Source organism: Pistacia vera, unplaced genomic scaffold, assembly GCF_008641045.1.
Source record: "Pistacia vera cultivar Batoury unplaced genomic scaffold, PisVer_v2 Contig259, whole genome shotgun sequence".
Classification (NCBI taxonomy): Eukaryota; Viridiplantae; Streptophyta; class Magnoliopsida; order Sapindales; family Anacardiaceae; genus Pistacia; species Pistacia vera.
In genome coordinates, this window is record NW_022196067.1 from 135274 (window position 1) to 161071 (window position 25798).

At 34.1% G+C, this 25798-nt stretch overlaps 3 protein-coding genes across 5 annotated transcripts; 1 reads left to right on the plus strand and 2 right to left on the minus strand.

The window, feature by feature from the left end:
• Positions 1-162: 162 nt before the first annotated feature.
• On the minus strand, positions 163-3196 carry LOC116132683 (ethylene-responsive transcription factor RAP2-12-like). 3 transcript variants are annotated; one of them, XM_031418354.1, is made up of 3 exons: positions 2790-3196; positions 519-1470; positions 163-418 (listed from the first exon to the last, which is right to left on the minus strand). In XM_031418354.1, the coding sequence occupies exons 1-2, from the start codon at positions 3079-3081 to the stop codon at positions 566-568; spliced, it is 1197 nt and encodes a 398-aa protein (XP_031274214.1). In that variant the 5' UTR covers positions 3082-3196; the 3' UTR covers positions 163-418; positions 519-565. The 3 variants fall into 3 exon arrangements, with proteins under 3 accessions (XP_031274214.1, XP_031274215.1, XP_031274213.1); XM_031418355.1 differs by having other exon boundaries at positions 168-418; positions 523-1461; XM_031418353.1 differs by having other exon boundaries at positions 168-418; positions 523-1470.
• Positions 3197-12821: 9625 nt separating this feature from the next.
• LOC116132702 (subtilisin-like protease SBT1.5) lies at positions 12822-15404 on the minus strand. The gene is given in 2 exon segments (XM_031418373.1): positions 12822-15319; positions 15321-15404. Coding segments are annotated over 2 exon segments (2256 nt in total). The 3' UTR covers positions 12822-13147.
• An 8169-nt stretch (positions 15405-23573) lies between these two features.
• On the plus strand, positions 23574-24242 carry LOC116132703 (agamous-like MADS-box protein AGL62). The gene has a single exon (XM_031418374.1). It carries the CDS (start codon positions 23574-23576, stop codon positions 24240-24242), a length of 669 nt encoding a protein of 222 aa, XP_031274234.1.
• The last annotated feature ends 1556 nt before the right edge of the window (positions 24243-25798 follow it).

Here is a 25798-nt window from a genome sequence, read left to right on the forward strand (position 1 = left end):
ATTCATGGCATTCAACCCCAATATGGTATCAGATAAATGCCTAAATAAGATCAAACTTCCATCACCTGAAGGCCACCTAAAGTAAGATAAAGATGATAATATACAATTGTGAGAAAATAAATTAATCCAGAAGTTAATATTCCTATGGTTAAAAAATAACCATGACAAACAAAAAAATAGAGCAAAGTTGAAATTCATCTGGTTTCAGTATTTCATCACAAATCACACATAACCATTCATACAGTCACCAAATTTTAAAATCTCACAGTTTCAATGTCTCAAAATGTTGAAAGGAACCTAAATACCTATATACTGCCATTATACTAAAAGCTCCTGAGAAACACTCTCCAAATATGGCTTAAGCATGTTCATCAGTTTGTACTGCATCTTCATCAAAGTTGACAACCATTCCTGCAAGCTGTTGAATGAGAAAGCAAAAAACATTAAAGGGGGAAAATGTGAATTTCAGAGAGTATAAAGCATAAACACTAAGAAGCTAACAAAAAGATTAAACTCACTAACATGTAGCTTTATTTACAAAACTAGCAAGCAAGGGAAAGTTTGCTCAGTAAACTCCCCCAGACATGCTGGGGATGTCATCAAAGGTCCAAAGGTTCACTTGGTTTCCACCATACTGAGCATTATCACCATTCAGGAAGGCATCAAGTGAAGCATCCCAGCTTCCATCAAGATACGGCATCTGAAAGTACTTCATCTGATTGTCAAAAGCCAAGAGCTCGTCTGAAAGTGACTTAGCATTATTATCTTCAACAGGTACCACATTCTCAGAGTTTGACTTCAGCTTCTTCGTTGGATTAGCAACCTCCTCAACAAACTGAGATTCATCAACTTCAGGTGTGCCTGCCAAAACAGATGAGATTTCAGGAGTTTTTGCTCCCTGCTCTCCCCAGCCAAAGTCAGAACAATCAAAGGAGTTACTTCCTTGGTCAGAACTGAAGTAAACATTGGTATTATCAGTTGCTGGTGCAAAGGACCCGAAACCAAGGTCTTCATTTGCTGGAATCGGATCCACAAAACCATACTGACTGACTGGTGGCTTCTCCTCCACAAAACCCACAGAGTTGTAGTAGTCCTGATCTGGGTTGTTCAAGTAATTGAAATTCTGATTCAAATTTGACTGAACATGACTTAGGTTCTCCTTGGGAACTGATTTCAGAGAGTTACTCTTAGCTGAACGCTTTGGAGAAGCACGGGGAGTTTCATCAGGAAAGTTCACCTTAGCTTTCTTTCCACGAATCCTCCGTGCCTCAGCATCATAAGCTCTGGCAGCTTCTTCAGCAGTGTTGAAAGTTCCCAGCCAGACACGAACCCCTTTCCTGGGATCACGGATCTCAGCAGCCCATTTACCCCATGGGCGTTGCCGGATTCCACGGTACTGATTCTTTCTCTTTCTTTCTGCAGATCTTTTGGTTGGCTTATTCAACTCCGCTGATTTTACAGCTGCAGATCCTTCAACAAGAAACATAAAAGAACTCTCTTACACAAGCTAAACAATAAATAAAGGCATCATTCATGGGCATGATATTAAATCTTTCAAAAGTAATTGCTGTTTTTAAAGGAGCAAGACAGAGATCAAATAGGCAGACATTCATAGTCATGTAATTTAAAAGAAAATCTGATGATCTCTCATTTTTATTGAATAATTTTAACAGCTAAAACGTACAACACCAGCTGTCGGGGAAAAACACCAACAGTAAATCAGCAGCCATTAAATGAAATAATATGAAGCCATTTTTACCAAATTCACCAATAAAATTATCTTCCACACAAAGGAATTTCACCATGAACTGATCTTACAGTCGATATCAAGAAGCTTCCAAGAGATACATACCAATTCAACAAAATAAAAATTCCATCTTTCACAAACAAGCGGGTGAAAAAAGTGTCCAATATTCAGCAATCAAACAGAATTAATCAATAGATCTATTCCAAGACACCATAAAACAAGTACCAAACAGCACTAATCAGCAAAATTCATGCTACATGATAATATAAAAAGATCAATTTAGTGGTAACTTTATTTCCTTAGATCCCTAAGAGATAAATATGTCAATCGTTTATCAGGAAACAAAGGAAACTTAAAAAATGTTTTTTTACAACAGAAATGAAAAAAAATAAAAAAATAAAAAAATCTGATAAATTAAAAATTTTGAACTTTCAGTAAGAACCGGTTCCACAAATAAAAATCCTAATATGAAATCAAAGAAGCAAGCCTTAAGTTTATATTTATTCATCATGTTTTGACCAATCAAGCACAACTGGTGAAAGATCTAATCTTTAAAACACAAAAAAAGAAAAAACAAAGCACCTCAAATATTAACTTCAGCCCCACAAACAGAAAACCCAGAATAGAAAATGTTATTTAAAAAAAAAAAAAAAAAATCATTTCAATGAAGTGATCCACAAACCCAAATCAAAAACCAAACAGATAATAATAAACTTTTCACTCCAAATCCGTAAGTTTTCTCCAAAAGATAATAATTTTATTCAAAAATTTGAACAACCACTAAATCTCTTAAGATCAAAGCATTAAGCTTCAACCAAAACAATATAAGAATGTAAAATCAAAATAAAATATAATAAAAAAGTTATCTTTCCAGAAAAAAAAAATATATATGAAAATTTACAAACAAACCCATCTCAACAATCACACGGTTAAGCTGTTAAAAGTTACCTCTTCAAAAGGGTACTGTATCTCCATTAAACATAAATAAACACAATAATTCAGAAAACAAAAAATTGTTTTGAGGATGACCAGCAAAGCTCACCACGAGATTTTGGAGGAGGAACAGGAGGATGAGCTGAGAAAGTGAAAGGTTTAACATCAGCCAACAAGTCCATATCTACGTCCACGTCATCATCTTCATCGACCTCAGACTCTTCTTCCTCGTCTTTGAAGCCTTGAAAGTCAGCCTCGAAGTCATCGTCAACAAGCGGCTTTGAGTACTTCTTATTTCCTGATCGCTTCAGCTCCGGCCAAAGATACTCAGCCGTCAGCCGCCGTGACCGAACGTTGGTAGTCGGCGGGATGAAACCTGAAATGATAGCACCGCCACACATGGTTCCGTCTGCTTATCTCAAAGGGTTTAAATGAAAAGATTGAAAGTAAAAGTGCTGAAATGAGATTTCTTCAGAGAGTATTTGTTTTGAGTAAAATGGGGGTTTATGGGTTGGTGGTAGGAGTAGTAAAGCTTTTATATTTGGGGAAGACAGATAAATTTACAATTTTGGCCTCATTTGAAGGTCGGAATTGCAGAATTGTTTTAGGACAAAAGTGAAATAGTATATTCATAAAATAGTGGCAAAATAAGAAGTTTCTAACAATTTGAATTATTAAATTCTAAACCCTTTTAGAAATAAAATTGATAATATCATTATCTTTAAAAGCATCGATCGGATTCTCACCGTCGTCGATAACCTTCTGAGAGACTGAAGTATAATTTAGTCTCTACTCATTTAAGACGTTTTTATCATGCTCACAATTTAGACATTACAAATGTATAATCTATAACTTTGGTTCGTCGATATCTTTCCGAGAGACTGAGTACAATCTCCGATTCTTTGTTAAAGATGCTTCTTCAAACTCACATGCTGCAAATGTCTAATTCATAAGTTTGGCTCTTCTTGTCCGCTCCTACAATTAAAGAAAATTCTGGTGCATTTCCTTCCTTCTGATACGTCAAATATCTAATTCATAAATTAAGCTCTTCACGTCCACTCACTCCTATTAGAGAAAATTCTGATAAATTTATTTCCTTCCGATACATTAAAGGTCACGAAACTTAAACGTCGGTGAACTTTAATCATATATCGGTCATTAATAATAAATTTGTTTCATTTACATCTCCCACAAAGGAAATTTCAAAGGATGTAACTGACTATTTATCTCTATAAGGGGAGGTGAATTTGTGGAAAAAGAGAGGGTAAAATGGGGATTATACATGGTGAATTATTTGATAAATCTGGGCATATGAGGGAAGTTTCTTTGTATGGTAGTTAATTTATTCACTACTAAAATTACTAAATTAGGTCTCAGCATGGATTACATTTGGAAGAGTTTTCACCATAATATTTGTTTTGATTATTAGCAGATGCCTCTTTAATTAATTGCTCACTTAAACAAGATTACTGATTATTAATTTGCATTTATATATCTCATCCTAATTTACCTTAACAGGAGATTACCTTTTATTGTTTCAGATTTTTCTACCATATATATGAACAGGGACGAATCCAAGAATTAATTTTAAAGGGGATAAATTAAAATAATATAAATAAAAAAAAGTATGAGCAGATGAAATCTAGAAATATTGATATAAATATACAATAAGACTACATTGACCGACTGAAATACCGATTGACATATCCTGACTGATGTATCAGTTTTTTTTTTAAGCTTTTGGGCGTGAATCTGACGTGTGGCATATGCCACGTAGACTGACACGTCAGTCAGGATATGTCAATCGATATTTCAGTCGGTCAATATAGTCTTATTGATAGATATATGATGGTCAGTAGGGGTGTTCATAACCGGTTGACCAAACCAATTAACCGATTTTCTAAATCAAACAGGTTTTTCAGTTTTAGAATTTTCCTGAACAGAAACCGAACTGGTTAAGGGAAAAACCAGTTTTTCGGCTAGTGAAAATTGATTAACCGATTTTGAATTGGTTTTCCCTTTAACTTATTTTTTTATTTTGATTTTTTCATGATTTAACTTATTTTTTATTTTGAGAGGGATGAGAAAAGTGAACATCGGTGAGGACAGAGAAGAAATGTATTTGTTTGTGTGAGAAAAAAAAAAAAAAAAAAGGAGAAATGCATAAAGGGCGAAGAGTAAAGAGAAAATAATTTGGGGATTTAAGGTTTTTTAATTTTAAAGTGAAAACTGGTTTTATAAATCGGTTACAGTTAACCGGTTTTATAAATCAGTTACGGTTAAGTGGTTTTAAAATTTCTTTAAACCAGTAACCAAATCGAATTTCCAATTTATGTATTTCCTTGAACCGAAACCGAATCGGTTTGGTTACTAGTTCAGTTTAGTTTTTGCATTTTTTTGGACACCCCTAATGGTCAAAGTATAAAACCAATTCAAATCATCAAAAAAAAATTTTGATTGGGGTCACCAGCCTCCACTCATGGATAGGTAAGTTCATCTATGTTGATGAATTGAGTATTTATATATTGTAACACATATTGTTATTCGATTGGCGATGTAAAACAAATATAACTTCTAACACAACCTCATACTCAAGGTTCAAACCCATCATCGTAGGACATATATAACTTCTAACACTCCCTCATGGTCAGAGATCAAACCCATCATTGCCTCAAACAAACAAACGAATACAACTTCTAACCCTCCCTCACGTTCAAGGTTCAAACCCATCATCACCTCAAACAAACGTGACTCTGATACCCAAGCTTGAGAGGAAGTCTAACCACATATATATACTATATTAGCAGCTCATCAATTTGGCAATGTGAGACAAATACAACTTCTAACATCGATAAACTAAGTCTATATAAATATTATAAAAGTAAGTATTTTTCTACTCGTATACGAAATAATACAATACAATGTGTTAGATGAAGAGAGAATGAAATAAAATAGGGTTCACTTATGGCCACCTAATTGAAAGTGGTTTCACCTGATTTGACTCCAAAAAAAGGAAGATGTGTTGAATCACCTAACTTTTCTTGAATTCACAAGCAATTTTGTATGCCCTAAATTGCTTTTTGTATTCAAACATTTTCTGTTAATTTGTCAACTACTCTAAATTAATCTAATTTAATTTTAGCTCTCAATTATTGTAACTTAATTTGCATTTAAAATGTGGAAATTGTGTAGAAGATAATTAAATATAACTTCTTTTTCCTTCAATTTTTGACTTTATGTAAAGTTAGCTTCAAATTTAATAAAATCTGTAAATGGGATTTGGTGGGTCATCATCTATAGTAATAAGAGGCATTCATTTTCGTGGAATAATTATTCCTATAATTATTTAACAATACTATTGAATCGTCGTAATTAATCGTGTCGTATACAGATTGGTTCTTGAGTGCAAAGATAGAAGAAAGTTTGACTGTAAAACCTATCGTTAGGCCACAACCAAAGTAAGCCCTTGTGATTTGATAATGTCGAATGGAAGAGTCATCGTTATTCAACGGAATAAAATTACTCAAGGAATAAATAATAATAGGTTAATTTTACCTAAAACACTCACATTGACACGAAGGTTTGGCATGACGTTGTCAACTCTTTGCCACCTAAGACTCTAGTGTGTTCTAAAAGTTGGATCGTTCATTCGATAAAACGATACATGAGCTGGATTCAGAACATTGTGAGATAGTTTAGTATAAGTCTAATATTGGCGGTAAAACACTAAGAGGACAATTCTCTTGCACAAGGGAATCGGGAAAAATACAACACTAGTGCACCAGTCATATTACTAAGAATGTCATAGTTTTACTTAATAATAAAAAAAAAATACTAATAATCTAGAATTTAATGTCTCGTTTTATACATACATATATGAATAGAAAATGATAACTATACAATATAATTAAGATGAGAATGAAGAGAAAGTTTAGATGGAAAGTAGACTCGATACACTTGTTTGTGAATAATCTATATAATTAGAGCGAATCGAGAATAGTATAAATAAAATGATCTTAGGTTCAATTTTCAATTTTCTATTTGAATATTCGTGACTTAAATAGGGGATTGGTGGGCGTAAGTTGATTTGGTACACTTTAGTTCAAATAAAAATGTTGCATAAAATTAAAGAAATGGTGATAATAAAAAAAGGAAAGTTAGCCAGTTAGGTGAAGATGAAGGGAGAAGAGAAGAGGTGCATGCACTGGAATCTAATGTGTAAATTAAATATAATTAAACTAAAAGAGGGAGAGAGAGAAGGCTGATTTTGAAGACGACAAAAGCAAAGAAATTAATGGACCCACGAAGGTGGTGAGGACAAATAATTTTGTGTACAAATTCTGTATTTGATTGATTTGATTGATTGAATAAAGATGATTAACACTTTAATTTGTTTTGTTTAATTAATTTTGGCCAACTTTCAGTATTTCATTGCATTGACATTGACACGTCACCTGCCCGTGCCTCAAACATGTAATTAATCTAGAAGGGCACCTCGTTCTTTCTTTCATCGATTGAGTCATTATCTTAATTAATTACTGTTTATGAGGCTATGGAATCATCAAGAGTAATGGATTCTACTAGAATCATCCAGTGTAATAGATTCTACTAGATATTATTTTTTAATGTAAATATACACTAAAAATGTTAATAGGACTTGGCCTACCTTGCCAAAGGCTATGTATATAAGAAACTATAATAGCTGATTTACACACGCTTAACTTTTAGGGTTTTTTTTATGGTCAAAGCCCTTCTCTTATCTCATGCGCATCACCTATAAACCTTTGAACATCATCTAAGAAAGACGAATAGAATTGGTTGCATTTTAGAAAACAATCGAGTATGAGACTAACCAAAACGGGTTGCTAGTATGACTAAAACCTTGTTGAAGGGGTTAATAGCTGAGGGGAGGTAGTCCTCCACGCACACCGTTATTAAAAACCAATAAGCTGGCTATGATAAGCTCTAAGGAAAGAACATGGGTTAAGTTATAGGTTTTGAAAACATGATATCAAAACGGTATTAGTATGGCCGATTTATTATTATAAAACAAAATTTCAGTTAAATTTTTTACGTTATAATATAAAAAATGTTTCTTTTGAAACATTTGACGTTAATCAACACCAATAAACAAGGATACGATTTTAAATTATTATTAGTAACGATAATTAATTTCTAAATTGGCAACATTATTTTTAATACCTAAACTGAGAATCATTGAATTCCATCTTGGAACATCTACTAAATTAGATATCTCAAGCTCAAATTTTTCATTCATGTGGGATTCAAATAATTGTAATAAATTTTATTATTTTCTTTGATGCATGCATCTAACTTAAGGTTAATGTTTATTAATTAACTATCTATTATACATGAAATTTAATCTATTAATTTAATTATTCTTGTTGACCCTAAATAATTTTACTCTAAATTACTTAAATCAAATTGAGTTTTTACTTTGGAAAGAGGCTTACCAAATTCCTGTTGTAATGTCAATGCATGGTCTAACTTTTGCTCTTGGACTTTCCCTTTTTCTAGATTTGGTACGCTACAAATTCTACAATTTTGACCCTAATTAAATGGTCAAATTGTTCAATGTTTCTATCCCCAAAACATTTGGTATAAAGTCCTTGTCAAACTTATTTACCGCGTAACCTTTGCGGCATTTTACTGTGGAAAGTAAGTGTTGAACTATTCTGTTCTTCTGAATAACTGTGATGTGAGACATTTTTTTTTTTTTATTGAAATAGAACATTTGGTCAAAAGATTTCGTATCAATAAGAAAATTATATTTTCTTAAAAATATCAAATACAAGTGCTAATTATATTATTGTTATTGCTAAAATTAAGTTCACCCACCAAACAAATTGATGATTTAATTATAATTAAATCTTGTACATTACGTGGTTTTATGCTAATTATCTAATTAACCAACTTGGAATGTTATACTATTGAAAGACGGAAAGAGATTAGAGCTCGTGGTGTACACGCTTTCACAGCTTGACAAAAAACAAGACTTAACGATAATATTGTGATAAATCCTATGCACCAAATTATTTAAATAGTACATCAAATTGACAAGATGGAGTGTTAGATTAAAATAGATTGACCAATGGTTTGATAGTTTTGACAGATTGTACGGCTGTGATCTCTTCATTAATAATTCAATCACATGCAATTTCAATGTGGACCTTCTACCGTCCCTCAAAATTGTTAAAATTTGTTTTGTGACATATGACCAGGTTCAAGAGTTGTTATGATGGATACATAGAGCTGGGTTATTTTCTCTCCAAAGTTAGCTTTTCAGCATATAATAATAATACAATAAAGATCGACTCATAATCAAATCTTATAAACTTCTATTCACAGTCTTTATATGATAATTCACAATTAATCAACTTACAATTAGACCGACAAGACTTATTATTGAGCAAACAAAACTCATTATAAATGATTAATTATGAGTTATTATATCAGAATTATGAGAAAAAATTTATGAGATTAGATTGCAAATATAGTATTGTTAATAATAATAATAATAATCTCAACAAAACCAGTGGGTTGGTTTAAGGTTTTGCAGTAGTTTTATGAAAAATATATTTTTCAATTCTGGTTTAGCCTCCGACAAGGAAAGGTACTAGGTTGTATGTTTATCCTATTTTTCCGAAAGTCTCCCATTATAAATTTTATTATATATATTTACACATTCAACTCAAGTAATTAATCACTTTGATTAGTATAATATATATTAACATTCAACTCAACTAATTGTACGGCTGTGATCTCTTCATTAATAATTCAATCACATGCAATTTCAATGTGGACCTTCTACTGTCTCTCAAAATTGTTAAAATTTTGTTTTTGCTGACATATGACCAAGTTCACGAGTTGTTATGATGGATACATAAGAGTTGGGTTATTTTCTCTCCTAAGTTAGCTTTTTAGCCAACAACAAAAATTTACTCATAATCTAATTTTATAAATTTTCACTTACAATTTCGATGTGACAGTTCACAATTGATCAACTTACAATTAGGTAAATACGACTTATTATTGAGCAAACAAAACCCATTATAATTGATTAATCACGACCTATTATATCGAAATTATAAGAGAAAATTTATGAGATTGGATTATAAGTATAGTATTACCCATGATAATAATAATAATAATCTCATTAAAACCAGTGGGTTGGTTTAAGGTTTTGCAGTAGTTTTACGAAAAATATATTTTTCAATTCTGGTTTAGCCTCCGAAAAGGAAGGTATTAGGTTGTATGTTTATCCTATTTTCCCGACAGTCTCCCACTATAAATTTTATTATATATATTTACAAATTCAACTCAATTAATCACTTTGATTAGTATAATATATATTAACCCAACCCACCTTTGCAAGTTGTCTACTAGCTAGCTACTTTATATATTATATTTCACATATGTATATTCAAATTAATTTTCATGGTTTTAAATTTAATTGTTGTCTTTTATTGGGAGAATACCCTCTCAACCAACATAAGATTCACGCATAATCGAATGATAAAAGAAACAAGATAAGAGATATTTACTCTGGTTCGGAAACCATTAGCCTTATGACCGGACAGTAAGACTTCAATTATCTAGGTGGATTTTCTAGAAGTCTTGTATTTAAGTCCTATAATGTGATTACTAATCATATTTGTGACTTACTTGACGATTGAACTTGTAAAGTATTTAATGAACTTCGAAACCCTCTAATGAAATAAAAATAAATAAATAAATAAAAACTCTACGTCCATGTTGAACTCCACTCAAGCTCTCACTACTAGGGGTGTGTAAAAAAATCTGATATCCAAAATCTGATCCAATCCAATCAGATATTCAAAAATTCAGATCAGATTCATATATTAATTTTGGAATATCTGGATTTTCAGATCTGATCCGGTTTTGTCCATAACTACAAGTTTTAAGATGTTATTTCAGGGTTCTAGGAAAAAGTGGTAAAGTATGTGGACTGCTGAATACTCGATGACAACGTTGGGGATCAAAATGTAATGTTGATGTGGCAGGGTTACAAGTTACTAAAGAATAATGCAAAATTGATATTTTCCATGCAAATTCGGATAACCGGATCAGATGAAATCTGGATCCATTCAAAAAAGATTCTATCATGATCCAATTTTTCGGGTCGGATTAGAAAAATACAAAATCAGATCGGATATCTAATTTTGCACACCCTATTCACTACACTATTAACATCCTTTTTGTGATAACATTTCTGCACGTAAGTTTCTTCCTTTATTCACCATAACAGTAAAATTTATATAAAAAAATAAATTAAAATTCAATGTGATAGAACAGCGTAACATAATCCAACCTCATTACATAATAACTTTTTAGTCAAGACGTTCAGATATAAATTTCGCCATAATAATGTTTAAAGTTTGAACTTCGTTGGCTCATCTCTGTTTAAATGATTTGAAAGCAAAACCGTGTACATAAATCATGCATATACACGCAAAGACCTATAATTTTTGGAATAGTATACGTCTTAATCATCGAGAAACTTAAGCACGTTGAAAAAATGCAGAATTTAGTAAATGCATTAAGTAGAAGTTTGGCACTGTGAAAGCAAAACAAGTGGAGGACCACCAAGAGATTCTTATAATCACAAGACGAGATTTCGTTTCTAAGTTGGATTCATTTCAGAACAAGGGCTTAGGTCATTTTCTGTCTTTGTTCAATTAGCAGGTAGTGATGAAAAGGATGGTGCAGGCAACATCAGATTTGCTGTATCATTTCTTATGTCACCATTCCAATTATGCAGAAGCTGGCTCAATGATTCCATTTCTTCGTCAAGAAGGGGAACTATGGTATCGAACTCGAATTTTGGTGTGAAACTCCCTTGTTTAGGAGTAAAACTTGAAGGAAAATAGACCATAAACTCTTGTTGTTTCATAGCTTAGCAATTTCCTGCTCACTTGTTTGTGTTAAGCCTGCTTGGCCAGGGCTGAAAAATGTCTTAATTGGTCAAGTGTTATCAGGCCCATGAAAAGACAATATATTGAAAGATTTAAAGACGAACTCCTGTTGTTTCACATGAAGGTTATGGATATTTACCTCAAGTCCCATCCTGCAGAACTTTTGCAGAAAAATGGATCTTGGAAAGTTAAAAAAGCACTGCTTTGATCTTATGACATGTGAGCTAAGTAGCAAATTCACTTTCTAGATTGCTGTGTTTTCTACAAGATTGGAGTATCTCATCATAAAGTAGTGAAAACAATAAAAAGCTGGCCTATTTGCACTAATAGGCTTTTGTTACAGGACTTAGCAGCCCAATGCTTGTTCCCCATAACATTATAATATTGAACCTTTGAATGAACTGGGATCCTTGTTTGATGCTTGCTCACAGAGATTTGAACAGGAGACATCATAATTCATGGACCAAATGGAAAACAGTGACTATGTTATGGTCATGGCTACATAAGTGACATTTACAGCTGAGTTGCTTTCATCAAACAGATGAAATATCTTCTTCAACAATTGACATTGATTTTGTCCCATCCCTAGGCACAAAATCCCCAGAATTCGCGTAGGATATATTTAATGCAACAGCAACAGCAACAGCATCAGCATTCGCAACGCGCAAACGCACGTGTCATCCATTTGTTGTTGCACTGAATGTAGTATGAACCCACTCTGAAAGCGAATGACTTCAAATCTCCACGACTATTAATAAGAGATTGTGTGTATTACTTAAAAGGTTTTGACTTCAAAACTACTAATAAGAGATAGTCATTGAAAGCTTACCTGACCGTTAACTTCAGAGTCTCGGAAAACTAATCGAAATACGCACAAGCTAACCCGAGCATCCGATACCAAAAAATCAAATGTTGTATGGTACAGAACAGTTCTTTTAATCTATCTTTTTGGCTTAGACACAACACTTAATGCTTTGGAACCTGCTGTCCAAGTCCTCAGTTTCTTGCAAAGACATGTGCATATTGATTAATCTTATATATAAGGACAATCAATTGAGGAGTTACCCCACATGATTTTTGTCTTGATGAATGTCTTGGTCTGTAAGCACATACTTTTGTCTAGAATCAACCTTCCCCACATGCATTCACCATACACACATAACAATTAATTTGGTTGACAGAAATTTTCAACAACACAACAGTTTCAGTTGAAGAAAACACCAAGAAATATTCTTATATATTAAAACTTGAAAAAGACAGACCTTTTTCACTATACTTGGCTACTTCACTTCACACACAAGGATTTTTACCCCACATTGTTGATTCTTCAACTTACAACAAAGATACAACATATTTCCCCTTCTTTTTCAGTCCATCTGCTTTCTGATATAGAAAACACCATAACACATTCATTCTCATTATACATTTTTAAAGAGAGAGATAGATAATTTATAAACCTATAAAAAAGGAAGGCAAAATTCCTAAAACCCATAAACCCTATCACACAAAACTAGAGAGGTTGCTGCATTGTCACAACTAAGGGACTAGTGACATTATGCTTCCCATCTGTCCACATTATGTGACCACTCTTCACACTAGAGCTCCCTGGAGAGAGCTTAAATGCCATGGCTTCAACCCTAACAAGAAAATTCAGTTTCTGTCCCACCCTCCTAAACACAAGTTTCTCCGGCTGGACTGTCACCTGCGTGCCACTTGGTGGCCTGATTACGACTTTGTAAACCGAATTTGGGTCCCCAACATTAGTCACAGTCCTAATAAAATGTGTAGACATCTTATGCTCACCATATTGTTGGAACACTGCAGACAGAGAAGGGTAATTCAAATTCCCAACATGACCAGCCCTTTTGGCCCCTTTGCAATCTGCACTTCTCCTTGTGATCACTTTGATATTAGTAACCGAGTAATTTGAATTGCACAAGAAGTTCACATAATCATAGGAAGATATATCATAAATCAAACCAGGATCCATAGCCTTTTGGGGGTGAACATGACCAGCTCCAAAATCTAACACAGTAGAAGTGTTGCCGGTGGACTCGTCAAGCATTGTGTCACCACGATTATCAACCGTATAAGCAGTTGTCATCAATGCTGATCTTATTGCTGCAGGGCTCCATTCAGGGTGCGCCGCCTTTAACAGAGCAGCAAGACCAGAAACATGTGGACAAGCCATTGAAGTTCCAGAAAGTATATTGAACTGAGTTCTCCGCATATCAGAAGGAACCCCAGATGGTCCAACTTTATCCGGCCAAGCTGCGAGTATATTCAGTCCAGGAGCTATCACATCAGGTTTCAAAATCTCAGGGGACTCTGGATTAGGCCCTCTAGCTGAGAAAGAGGCCACCACCGGAGCTGGCTTCACGTTAACTCGAGTCCCCTTAAAGACAATAGTTGCTATTGCAGGTGATTTAGCTTTCTCAGCATCTGAAATGTACTTCCTAATCTCATCACCACCTGAAGCACCGACCGCAGTAGCCGGTAACAAGTGACAATCAGCAACTAATCCTTCCCCATCAAACACCCCATTAGCTAAAATCATCCCAATTCCACCAGCTTTCTTCACAACCTCACCTTTAGCAGCTCTAGAATTTATCCCTCTATCACACAAAACAAGTTTCCCCTCAACATATTTAGGATCCAGAGACCCTTCTAAACACAAAGAAGCTGAATAGCCATCACCCTCTTCACTCCCTGCATAAACTAAAGAATACTTCTTCTCAGGGCCACCCAAACCCGGCCCACCATAAACACTAACTCCAGGAACAATTTTCCCATTTCCCAAATGAACATCAGCTGGGAAATCTCTATCAATAGTACCAGCACCAACAGAAGTAACCCAAGGAGCAACATTGGTAACAGTTAACCCACCAGGGCCACCATTACCAGCAGAAGCAGAAACAAAAACTCCGTGATCAGAAGCACCAAAAGCCCCTATAGCTATAGCATCCAAATAATAAGGAACAACAACACCGCCCACACTTAACGAAACAACATCAACACCATCCGAAACAGCACTATCAAAAGCAGCTAAAATATCGGAATCATAACAGCCAGCATTCCAACACACTTTATAAACAGAAAGTCTAGCTTTTGGCGCCATACCTGATGCAAGCCCACGTGCGTAGCCCAAAGTAGAAGCTGGAAACACGTACCTTCCAGCAACTATAGAAGCTGTGTGGGTTCCATGACCGTCCGAATCTCGGGGAGACCGAAACTCGGAGGTTTCATTCATTTTCCCATTAGTCGATTCGTAGCCTTGGCAGAAAAACCTGGCACCGATTACTTTTCTATTACAACTCGAACTTGGGAAGTCTTTAGCAGTGACACATTGGCCTTTCCATTTGGCGGGGACAGGACCGAGATCTCGGTCATTAAAGCTTTGTCTTTCGGGCCAAATACCGGTGTCAATGACAGCGATAACGAGGTCGGAACCAAAGTCAGATTCTTTCAACAGGCCGGCACTGTCGGAGGTTTTTAAGCCCAGAAACTGAGGAGAACGAGTAGTGTGAAGGTGGCGAACTTGTTCAGGAATGAGAGCAATGATATGGGGGAGAGTTTTGAGTTGTTGAGCTTCAGAAGAAGTGAGTCTAGCGGAGAAGCCATGGAAGACAGTGTCGTAAGTGTGGATGAGAGAGGTGGAGGAGGAAAGGGAGGACTCTACCCTAGTGTTTGTGAGTTGGGAAAATTGAGGGTTTGGCATCGTAGTGGACTTGACGACGTAAGTTTTGAGGGTGTGACATATCAACCATTAGCTGAAAGTGAAAAAGAAGAAGAAGGAGAAGTGAAATGAAGAAGAGAAGAAGAAAGGTTGAAGAAGAAGACATGGTTGAGTTGAGAGAGAAGAGAAGTGAATGAAAGCATTAAAAGGAGAGAAGAGGGTATGCGGAATTGTGGATCAGTGACAGTTGGTAACTGTGTATGTGGTGCCAACGCTCACTCCTATTTTATTTTTCAAATTTATTTCGATTCAATTCCATCCATTTAACATCGTTAACCAGAATCAGAGAGGCAGTGAAAGCTTAAACTATATGAAATCTTTGTTTCTTATTATTTTTCCATGAAATAAAACAAAACAGAAAACTTTGGTCCGTGACAGAGATGTATAGGAATAGGGATATATGTTCTTGTTAAAAAAATGGAAGCTTTTGGTTAATGTGTCGGCCAGTTACAGTAGTTGTCATCATGCAAGATACGTTTCCATGGTGATTGATGATTTCATTCATTCATCAGAAGAAGAAGCAACACGTGGGGAATCTTAGAGCAAACTCTTATGATGGACTCACTCACACCAAAAAAAATCAGTCACATTAATCATGCTAGTTCAGCTTCTAAATCTTTTGAGTTAACATCAAAAGTGCTTCTCAGCTTCGCTTCTGTCGTTTTAACCTATCCAAATCCAACTTGCTTTTCTGATGCTCTCTCTGCCACCGCACCATTACCTCCTTCGAACTTTAACACAAAAGTTCAAGAAACCAATTCAATTCAAACAACACGCTTGACTACCCTATTAAAACAAAGCACTTCTTTACAAATGAATTATACCTCTCAAGGGGTACTTTACTATAGTTGAGTGGAAAGTATCTATTTAGAATGTGAACACTTCAATTTGGCCTTTGCTTGTGTGGACACATTTACATTAAAATCTACTCTCTAGGAATCTCAATTTTTTTTTTTTAATATCAGGGTGTCTGTAGTGTACATATCTCGATTAATCCCCCGAGATCTTAAAACTACGAGCTAGATAAGAGCTCTAATTGTCACCCTATAGGAGCTGTAAGGATTCGAACTTGAGAGATTATGTAAACTTAGATTCTCCTTTACTCTTTTACTATCAGGCTACCAAGTGTGCTGGTGATTAGGTATGCAATCTTTCCCATTATGCAACACTAATGTAAATTGGGTAATGTTCTACATGTGACTCTTGACAATAGAGCTATTTGATGTCTTTTATTCTGCAACACTTGTGTTGTTATGAATGATTTGAAACTGGGAAGAATATGAAAGCAAACATGTTGCAGATAGGCATAAAATCGAGTCAAGCCACTTGCAAATGGCTCAAGCTCGGCCGAACTCGACTCGGTATTAGTTGAGTCGAGAGCCGAGTTCAAGTGGTCATTTAGTTCTATACAGTAGAACTCGAACTCGAATTGATTAAGATCGAATACTCGAATTCGATTGAACGCTATTTTTCAAACTCGATTGAAACTTATTTCAAACTCGACTAAAACTTGATTATACGCAAGGGCGGATCAGCCTACTTTTGGCCCACCCTCAATTTATTAAAAAAAAATACTAATATATATAATTTGGACTTTCACCCACCCTAACAAAAATATAATGTGTAATTAGTTTTATTTTGGCCAATTCTAACAAAAATTTGGATCCACTACTATTATACGAACTCGAATTTAATTTCGATCGAGTTCGAATCAATTTCACAAGCTCTATCAGGCTCGAACTCGAACTCGAAAAACCATGTAAACTTAGATCCTATTTTACTCTTTTATCATCATACCACCCAAGAGTGATTAGGATATTCATTCTTCATTCTGCCACCTATTGTTAATGTATAATGCTTCTACATGTGATCTCCTAACACTAAGATATGTATAATGTCCTTATTCTGCAACACGTGTATTATGAAAATTTGAAAGGGAAGAATTGAAGCAAACATGTTGCAGCTACTTTGTTTAGTTTCTTTTCACCCCACCCATTAATGTTCCCAAGCAATAAATTAAAGACTGTAATTGTTTAGTGTGCCTGTAATTAGGCTTCAATGCTAGCTATTCATGCAATATGTACCCCATGCCAAGGTGATACCCCAACAATTCAACTAACGCTATAAAAAAATCGTTAATTGGCTCACAGAATCATTTTAAAAATAATTTTAGTTTCTATTTTTCAATGCTGCCAAAAATTCCAGAACTGAGCATACTGTATTCAAAATATTAAATGTTTTACGTACTGAAAATTTACATTTTCTTAATAGAAAATAGACATATGAATTAGCACCAGTACAAAATTCAAAGCAAAATAAATTTCCATTTACAAAAAACTAAAACAGAGATTTAAAAATTCGTATATTTGGTATTTTTTTTTTTTTTAGTGAAATAAAATTCTATAGCATTCTTTACTGTTCTAAATTTAATATATCTCAAAAATCTGATTTAGTTTACAAAAATAAAAAAAAACAACAAAAAATCGTGGAACGGAACACTGTCCATAATTCTTCTGAAATTTCAGTTTTGAACAATAATATATGAAATTGCAGAAAATTTATTATTGAAAATATAATTGATACTCAATAAAGACTAGTTTCCTTTTCTTCTCTCTCTCTCTCTCTATCTCTCTCTCTCTCTCTCTTCCTCTTCTATATATATATATATATATGGTTTTTAAAGAAATAAGCGACTCTTTCAATTATACAAAGATACAATATCTCTATTTAAAAAACAAAATCATATAAAATAAGTATCTATCATTCATTCAAACTTTAAAACTCAAATGCTCAATCAAATAAAAAGCATAGAATAGGTCAAATTCAATCTTATTAAAAAAAAAAAAAGTCAAACAGAAAAAAGGACAATACAAAAAAAAAAAAAAAGATTCACTATTATTATTATTATTATTTTTTTTTTTTGTGATCGAGGGTGTCTAAGCCGCTCTACGGACGACTAATCTTGGGACCCTAAAGTTAATAACCAGATAAACCCTCAATGGCTATCCTGCTAGGGACCGAGGAGAATTAAATTAGACTTTGACTAATACACTCAATAATCCTATCACCCCACCTGGCCACCTAAGGGTGCTTAATTATTTGCATATGTTAAGTAAAGAAGTTATATTATTACAAATGTTAATCGTATTATATATATCCGTTTTTCCTGTAGGCCTCTGTATACCCTTACAACTGTAAAATTTTGTATTTGAAAAAAACTAGATGATAAAGAAGAGATATGAAAAGAAGAAACTTTGGGGAAAATATTAAAAAGATGACCCATTGAGCAATGAGAGAGGTAAAGGAAAGCCAATACTGTACTGCGCATGGGTGAGACAGTTGGCCATGGCATGGGTTAGAATCATCATATTGCCCATTTTGGAAGAGGGAAGGCTGGTCCTGGTGGGTAGGTCCATTGCTTACACAGATTACAATATAAACGCAATTATCAATTTCTTTGAATGTGACCCTCTTCTTGCTTCTTCCAGTATTACATTTGCAAAATCTTTCTCATCAACAAACAGCTAAAAGGTGGGGACTCTTGCTCTTTGCATATGGACAAACTTCCGTTTCTCCTTTTCTCACTTTGAATTTCAAAATTGAATTTTATCACAATATTTAGCTACCTAGCATCTAGCTTCTTCCCTCCTCTCTTCTCTCTTGTTTTCCATAACAAACAATAAATCCCTCAGACTTATCTCATTCTGACTTTAGTGTCACCTAACTCATGTAGTGAGGCAGAATAACCTTTCACATGAAAGTAGATTTACTTTTTATCCATCCCAACATCGAATTGTGAGATTTGAATATGAGATCATCGACTTTGAAATTATATTAAGTTAGTATTTGACCTAAAAGTTTAAGTTATTAGTAAAGATTCTGGGTTAATATTTTAGTTTTCTAACTCCAAGGGATTAGCTTTAACTTTTAGGTTCAAACTTTGATGTCACCACACAATAATATTATACTTATTTGATTATTTGAGTTTATAGGGAGTTCAATGGTGGTCTTTGGACTTACAGGGTTTCAATGGATTCGAAAATTAGTTTAGGTATGCGTAAACTGACTTGACAACTCCATTACAAAAAAAAAAAAAAAAAAAGATTTCTAACCTACCTGATAGTAAGCGGAATAAACCTTTCACATAAAATATAGAATTTAAACTTGAAATCTAGCTTTGATATAATGTTAAGTTAATACTAAACATAAAAGTTTAAACTATTAGATAAGGATCCAGCATTGTTTACAGCTTGAGGTCTTTTTGTCAACCAATTGAGGTAGTTACCCCACTTTTAAGGAACGAGTTATTATGAGTGAAAAGTTACAGTAGCAGTGGTGAAAACCAAAAGAACACTACTGGAGACAATGAGGTCCCATGTATGACAGTGCAGAGAAATAAATCTAAATAAAAAAGAAGGAATAGAGTGGGATAAAGGAAAAAAGGTTGAGCTAGGTGGGGTTTGATACAGTTCACTTGAAATTATGGCTGTCTTATTCTTACTATTAATTAAAGAAGGTTGATTAAGAATGGCCCTCTGGGTTTGGTTTTGAATTTATCAAGCAAAGCAAAAGCAATTCGATTATGGAGTTTGACAAATCTTTTGTAGGTATTGATTAACGGTAGGTTAGACTTTAAGCACGTTTTCAGAGGAGAGTTAGGTTATTGATTCATCAAGAAGGTTCTTGCTTTTCTGTACATTATTGATTGTATATATCTCCTTTGTCATCCTCTTTAATTCCATTATTGACATCTAAGCTTGGTTAACTTTCGGCTGAATAATACTTAATCTTCGAAACTGATGCAATGAGCCATTTGGATAGGATCCTCTTTTATCACTCTAAAGACTAACTTTGATGTTATTTTAAGGTCATTTCATACTTAATTAGATAATCTAGCAAGCTTCTTCCATGAATACCTGATTTGATTTAAGATTCGGACCTCTTCTAGTTAAAATATTAATTCATACATGTTTTGAGTTCACTTTTTTGGCTAGAATTCAAATTTGAGTTGAAGAGATTTATCTTCTTTGTGACCGGGTTGTCCAGGCAGCTTACACCCTTTGACTAATTCTTGAATCCATTAAACACCCTACAAGTTGATAGGTCAGGTAGTCAACGATTAACCTCGGGTATTAATATCTACAAACTCAATGGATAGGTAAATCACAAATGTGGTTAATTACCACTTTGTGAGACTCAAATACAAAACCTCTGAGTAATCTAAGGCATTGTCATATGGCCACATCCAAGGGTTAAGAGAAATACTTATGTTGGATGATTGACTAATGCAATGACTAATTTGGTTATTCTAAGTCATCTCTCCACTCAGCTTCATTTTTAAATTCAAACTATTGTGGTTAGTAAAGATTATTCATACATGTTTTGAGTTAACTTTTGTCGACCAGAATTCAATTCGAGTTTTAGATCAGAATAAATAAAAAAGTTATAGAGATTATACTTCTCCGAGATGATTAGGTGAGAGCTTTATGAGAACATACGTGGTTTGTTTATTATTTCAGACTTGTTGTGCAGAATCATCATGATTAGGGCTCATATTATTGAAATATTAATGGTAAAAACCAGCTTAGCTTACATTAATGATTAAGATAATCTAGAAGTTCATCTAACAGAGAGCTAATTAAAGAGTTTCAGGAGAAAGTGCATAGATTATTTATTAATTCCCTTAAACAGGCCCTTTTTCCCCCAATTTTCTAATCAAAATTGAGCTTGGAAAAAGCAGTTCATTGCACTTTGAATAATGCTTGACTCAAAGTTGGAAAAAAGGAATCAACATGGACCCATGGGCCATCTGTAAGTGCATCAGAGAACACCAGATCCACACGTTTACTGTCACAGGTCAACTACGTTGAAGAGATCAAATGGTGACCCATGTGTTTTTTCTTTTTCGGGATTAGGAGGTGTCCAAAGTCACCTCAATTAGTCTTTCAAAACCGTAAAGTTAAAAGCCAAGTAAATTTTAATAACTCTTCCTATTAGTGTCGTAGAGATTTGAATTTAAAATCTCTTGAGTAATATACCCAAGAGTTCCAAGCGAATAATTGGCGACCCATGTGTTCCCTCAACAAAAATTTTATTTGTGCGTGTTGTGGCTGATTAATTTCAGTCTTCCTTTATGATGCTTGGATTGGATGCACATGTTTGCAAGCTTAATATAATGTCATACCCTTACCTTTACATGTAAACACGTACGTGTTACGAATTGAGATCTATTTATTGATAGAAATTTTACAAATTAATTCAAACAACAATCAATCAATCAACTAATATGAATTAGTAATCAAGGTTTATAGAATACCCAATTGGTCATATCTTTAAACTCTGGAATTACGGTGACTGGTCTTTCTTTCCAAAAATTGCACCAAATGATGTCTTTCAAATGAGACTCAACGTAAGATCATATTTTGGAAAGAGGACCTAACTTGGCCCTCCTATAAATGCCCAATAAACTCTAAAACCTATTACGGCTCAAATTCACACTTATCATCAACAAATATTATTTAATAATAAAGTGTACTAGGCAATCCTGAAATGATCATATTAAGCTCATCAAGATACTTATTGGATTATATGTTTATCAGGTTGATTAAAAAAAATGGTCTATTTGTTTTATTATTTTGGATAGAATTTATAGATTTTGAAAAAGTAGAGTTGGGTGATTATTACAGGTAAGATTTGAAAATAACAAAAAATATCTCTTAGGTTTATTAATTTACTGAACACCCATGTAATAAAAACATTAAAAATTAACAAAAACACCTCACTCATCCATTAAATACCAGTAGTCGCTACCACCATCGGAGGATGGTCGGAGTCATCTATTGGCGCAACCAGCTGGATCTGACCGGTTAGTGTTGATATAACATTTCTAGCCGGATCTGGCCAGAAAAATCAAATCTACGACTAGTTTCTGGCCGTTGACGGCCTAATCTGGCCGTGTTTGGTCGTCAATGGCGGCTAAAGATATAGTCATCGTTGACGACTAACTACGGCTAGAGATCTGACCATCAATAGCAAGATCTTAAGCCTTAGATTTGACTTTTTCTTTGCTAGATTCATGGTGAATCTGACCGGAAAAGGCTAAATCGACTACTACTAATCAGATCTAGTTGGTAGTGTACCATTATATCAGATTCCAACCACCTGTTGGTGGTGGTGGCTGAAATCTGATAATGTAGGTAGATGGATGTTTTTTATCAATTTCTAAACTTTTTCTTTTTTGGTATTAGTTAAATTAACAAACTTAGAGAGTTTAAAATAATTAAATAAAATAAAATAAGATTTCAGAATAAGAAAATAAATATGTTTTAAAAAAATAGGAATAAGATAATATAAAAAAAGGAAAAACCACCCATATTCATGGTAGCCTATAATTGAGAAATTTTCCACATTTTTCTATGTGGTTCATATTACACGTGATAAGACCTATGAGAGAGATTGATAAACGGATTTCAAGGAATAGGCTAGTTGATTTGCGGAATTTAGGTTGGTTAAGTTAGATTCATGAATGAGCCTAGAGAGTGGTTTTCCCAGGCTGTACTGTGTTGTGCCTTTGTTTGGGCAAAAGGGGCCTATGCTATGGGGATAGTAATCTCGTTGGTGGCGTTTCGATAATTAATTACATTAACTAACCCATTAATTGGTACGGATAGATTGATTTAAGATTTCTAAGTCAAGAGAACAATAAATCAAAATATAAATCTAATTTCACTAAGGAAACAACTATTCCAATTCTATCTCCGAAAAATTATTTGACTTGTGTTTAATATTTTTATTTTCATGAAGGAAGTTTATCTTTACTATGAAGCATAAATTATGTATTTTTAGTTGGATCTCTGTTTAATGAATTTGCAAATTTGGCACCTTAATTACTTGCTATTCCATTGTTTAGAGTTGTACCATTCTGTGTAGTGATAATAGGGTCTTGATTTTCCCGATGGTAATCTAATGTATAACGCGTGGTGAGGTTGTATATTATACATTATTTTTATATTAATTCTAATAATAATACTAATTAGACAAGTAAATATTCCTGAAAATTTTTAGCAAGGGAATTAGGACTTTGAGATCATTAAGAGATACTAACATTAATTGCCTCTCTGCTTAGTCTATATTTAATAAGATGTTATATACATATATAAACACATAAATTAATCACATAAGCAATTCACCAAAACCATCAATGGAGGCATCAAACACGGGAAAGAAGACCAAAGGTCGTCAAAGAATTGAAATCAAGAAACTAGAGAATAAAAACAGTCTTGAAGTCGCCTTCTCCAAGCGAAAGAAAGGGATTTTCAACAAAGCTAGTGAACTTTCTTTATTATGTGGTGCTCAAGTTGCCATTATCATAATGTCTCCAAATAATAGACCTTTTAGTTATGGTCATCCTAGTGTTAAAACTCTTCTTGATCGTTTTTTCTCTGGAAACAATGAGCCTTCGGAGTTTTCGACCAACAACGAAATGTTTGACACGATTAAACATGAGATCGACAGGTTACAAGATCAATTTGAAGAGGAAGAAAAGATTGCCAAGGAGATTAAACATCGAAACGAAACGAATGACCACGACTGGTGGGAACAGCAGCGTGTTGATAATATGGGGTTAGATGAGCTTGGGCAATTTGTCAAGTCTTTGGAACAACTAAGAAGTAAAGTGGCAGCAAGGGTGAACAAAGAGGAAAATAATGATCTTGCCATTGTTGCTAAGAGTGATGGTGCCAATCATCTTGAGGCAAGGATTGTTGACCCATTAACTGATCAGAGTGTTGTCAATGATGTTGCACCTCTCAATTTCTTCTTTGATGATGGCAACTTCTTTGACAATATGAATATAGGAGGGTTGATTTAATATGTTTTAATTGTTGTTGAGTTTTTTAGAGTTGTTTTATGTTATTTGAATACAACAATATTTTGTTTTTCTTATTATTTTTTCCATGAAATAAAACAAAACAGAAAACTTTGGTCCGTGACAGAGATGTATAGGAAATAGGGATATGTGTTCTTGTTAAAAAAAATAAAAACTTTTGGTTAATGTGTCGGCCAGTTACAGTAGTTGTCATCATGCAAAGATACGTTTCCATGGTGATTGATTGATTTCATTCATTCATCAGAAGAAGAAGCATACACGTGGGGAATCTTAGAGCAAACTCTTATGATGGACTCACTCACACCAAAAATAAATCAGTCACATTAATACATGCTAGTTCAGCTTCTAAATCTTTTGAGTTAAAATCAAAAGTGCTTCTCAGCTTCTGCTTCTGTCGTTTTAACCATATCCAAATCCAACTTGCTTTTCTGATGCTCTCTCTGCACCGCACCATTACCTCCTTCGAACTTTAAACACAAAGTTCAAGAAACCAATTCAATTCAAATCAACACACGCTTGACTAACCCTATTAAAACAAAGCACTTCTCTACTATAGTTGAGTGGAGAGTACTATTTAAATGTATCTTTAGTTTACTAAAAGTCTAAAACGCAGAAAAAGGAAACTAGTCTTTTATTAGAGTATCAATTATATACTCTCCACTCAACTATAGTAAAGTAGCCCCTTGAGAGGTATAATTCATTTGTAAAGAAGTAATTAACCTCACACATTAAAACAAAAAAAAAAAAAAAAAAAAAAAAGAGTAGAAAAATCAACCTCATTTTCTCTTCACTCCCTGCATAAACTAAAGAATACTTCTTCTCAGGGCCACCCAAACCCGGCCCACCATAAACACTAACTCCAGGAACAATTTTCCCATTTCCCAAATGAACATCAGCTGGGAAATCTCTATCAATAGTACCAGCACCAACAGAAGTAACCCAAGGAGCAACATTGGTAACAGTTAACCCACCAGGGCCATATAGAACTTGCACTTGGGACATCTTCTCCACTTCTTATTCTTGGCTAACTCCATCAACGTTATATCTTCTCTCTCTCTTTCGCCCTTTCTTAGTTTCTGAAACTCTCCACATCCCATTCCTTCATGCCATGAAACCTTACACTTAGCACAAAACAGCATAGAACTCGATGACCACTTGGGGATCAAAAATGTAATGTTTATGTGGCAGGGGTTACTAAAAGAATAATCCAAAAGTTGATATTTCCCATGCAAATTCGGATAACGGATTCCGTGAAGATCTGGATCCGTTCGAAAAAGATTCTAATCATGACAATTTGTCGGGTCGGATTCGAAAAATACCCCCAAAATCGATCGGATAATGTGTTTATACACACCTATTCATACGACCTATTAATACATCTTTTTGGTATACATTTCTGCACGAGCTAAGTTTCTTCCTTTATCACCATAGAAAAAAACAAAAACAGTAAAATTTATATAAAAAAATAATTAAATTTCAATGTAAGAAACAGCGTAACAATCCAACCTCATTCACATAACTTTTAGTCAAGGACGTTC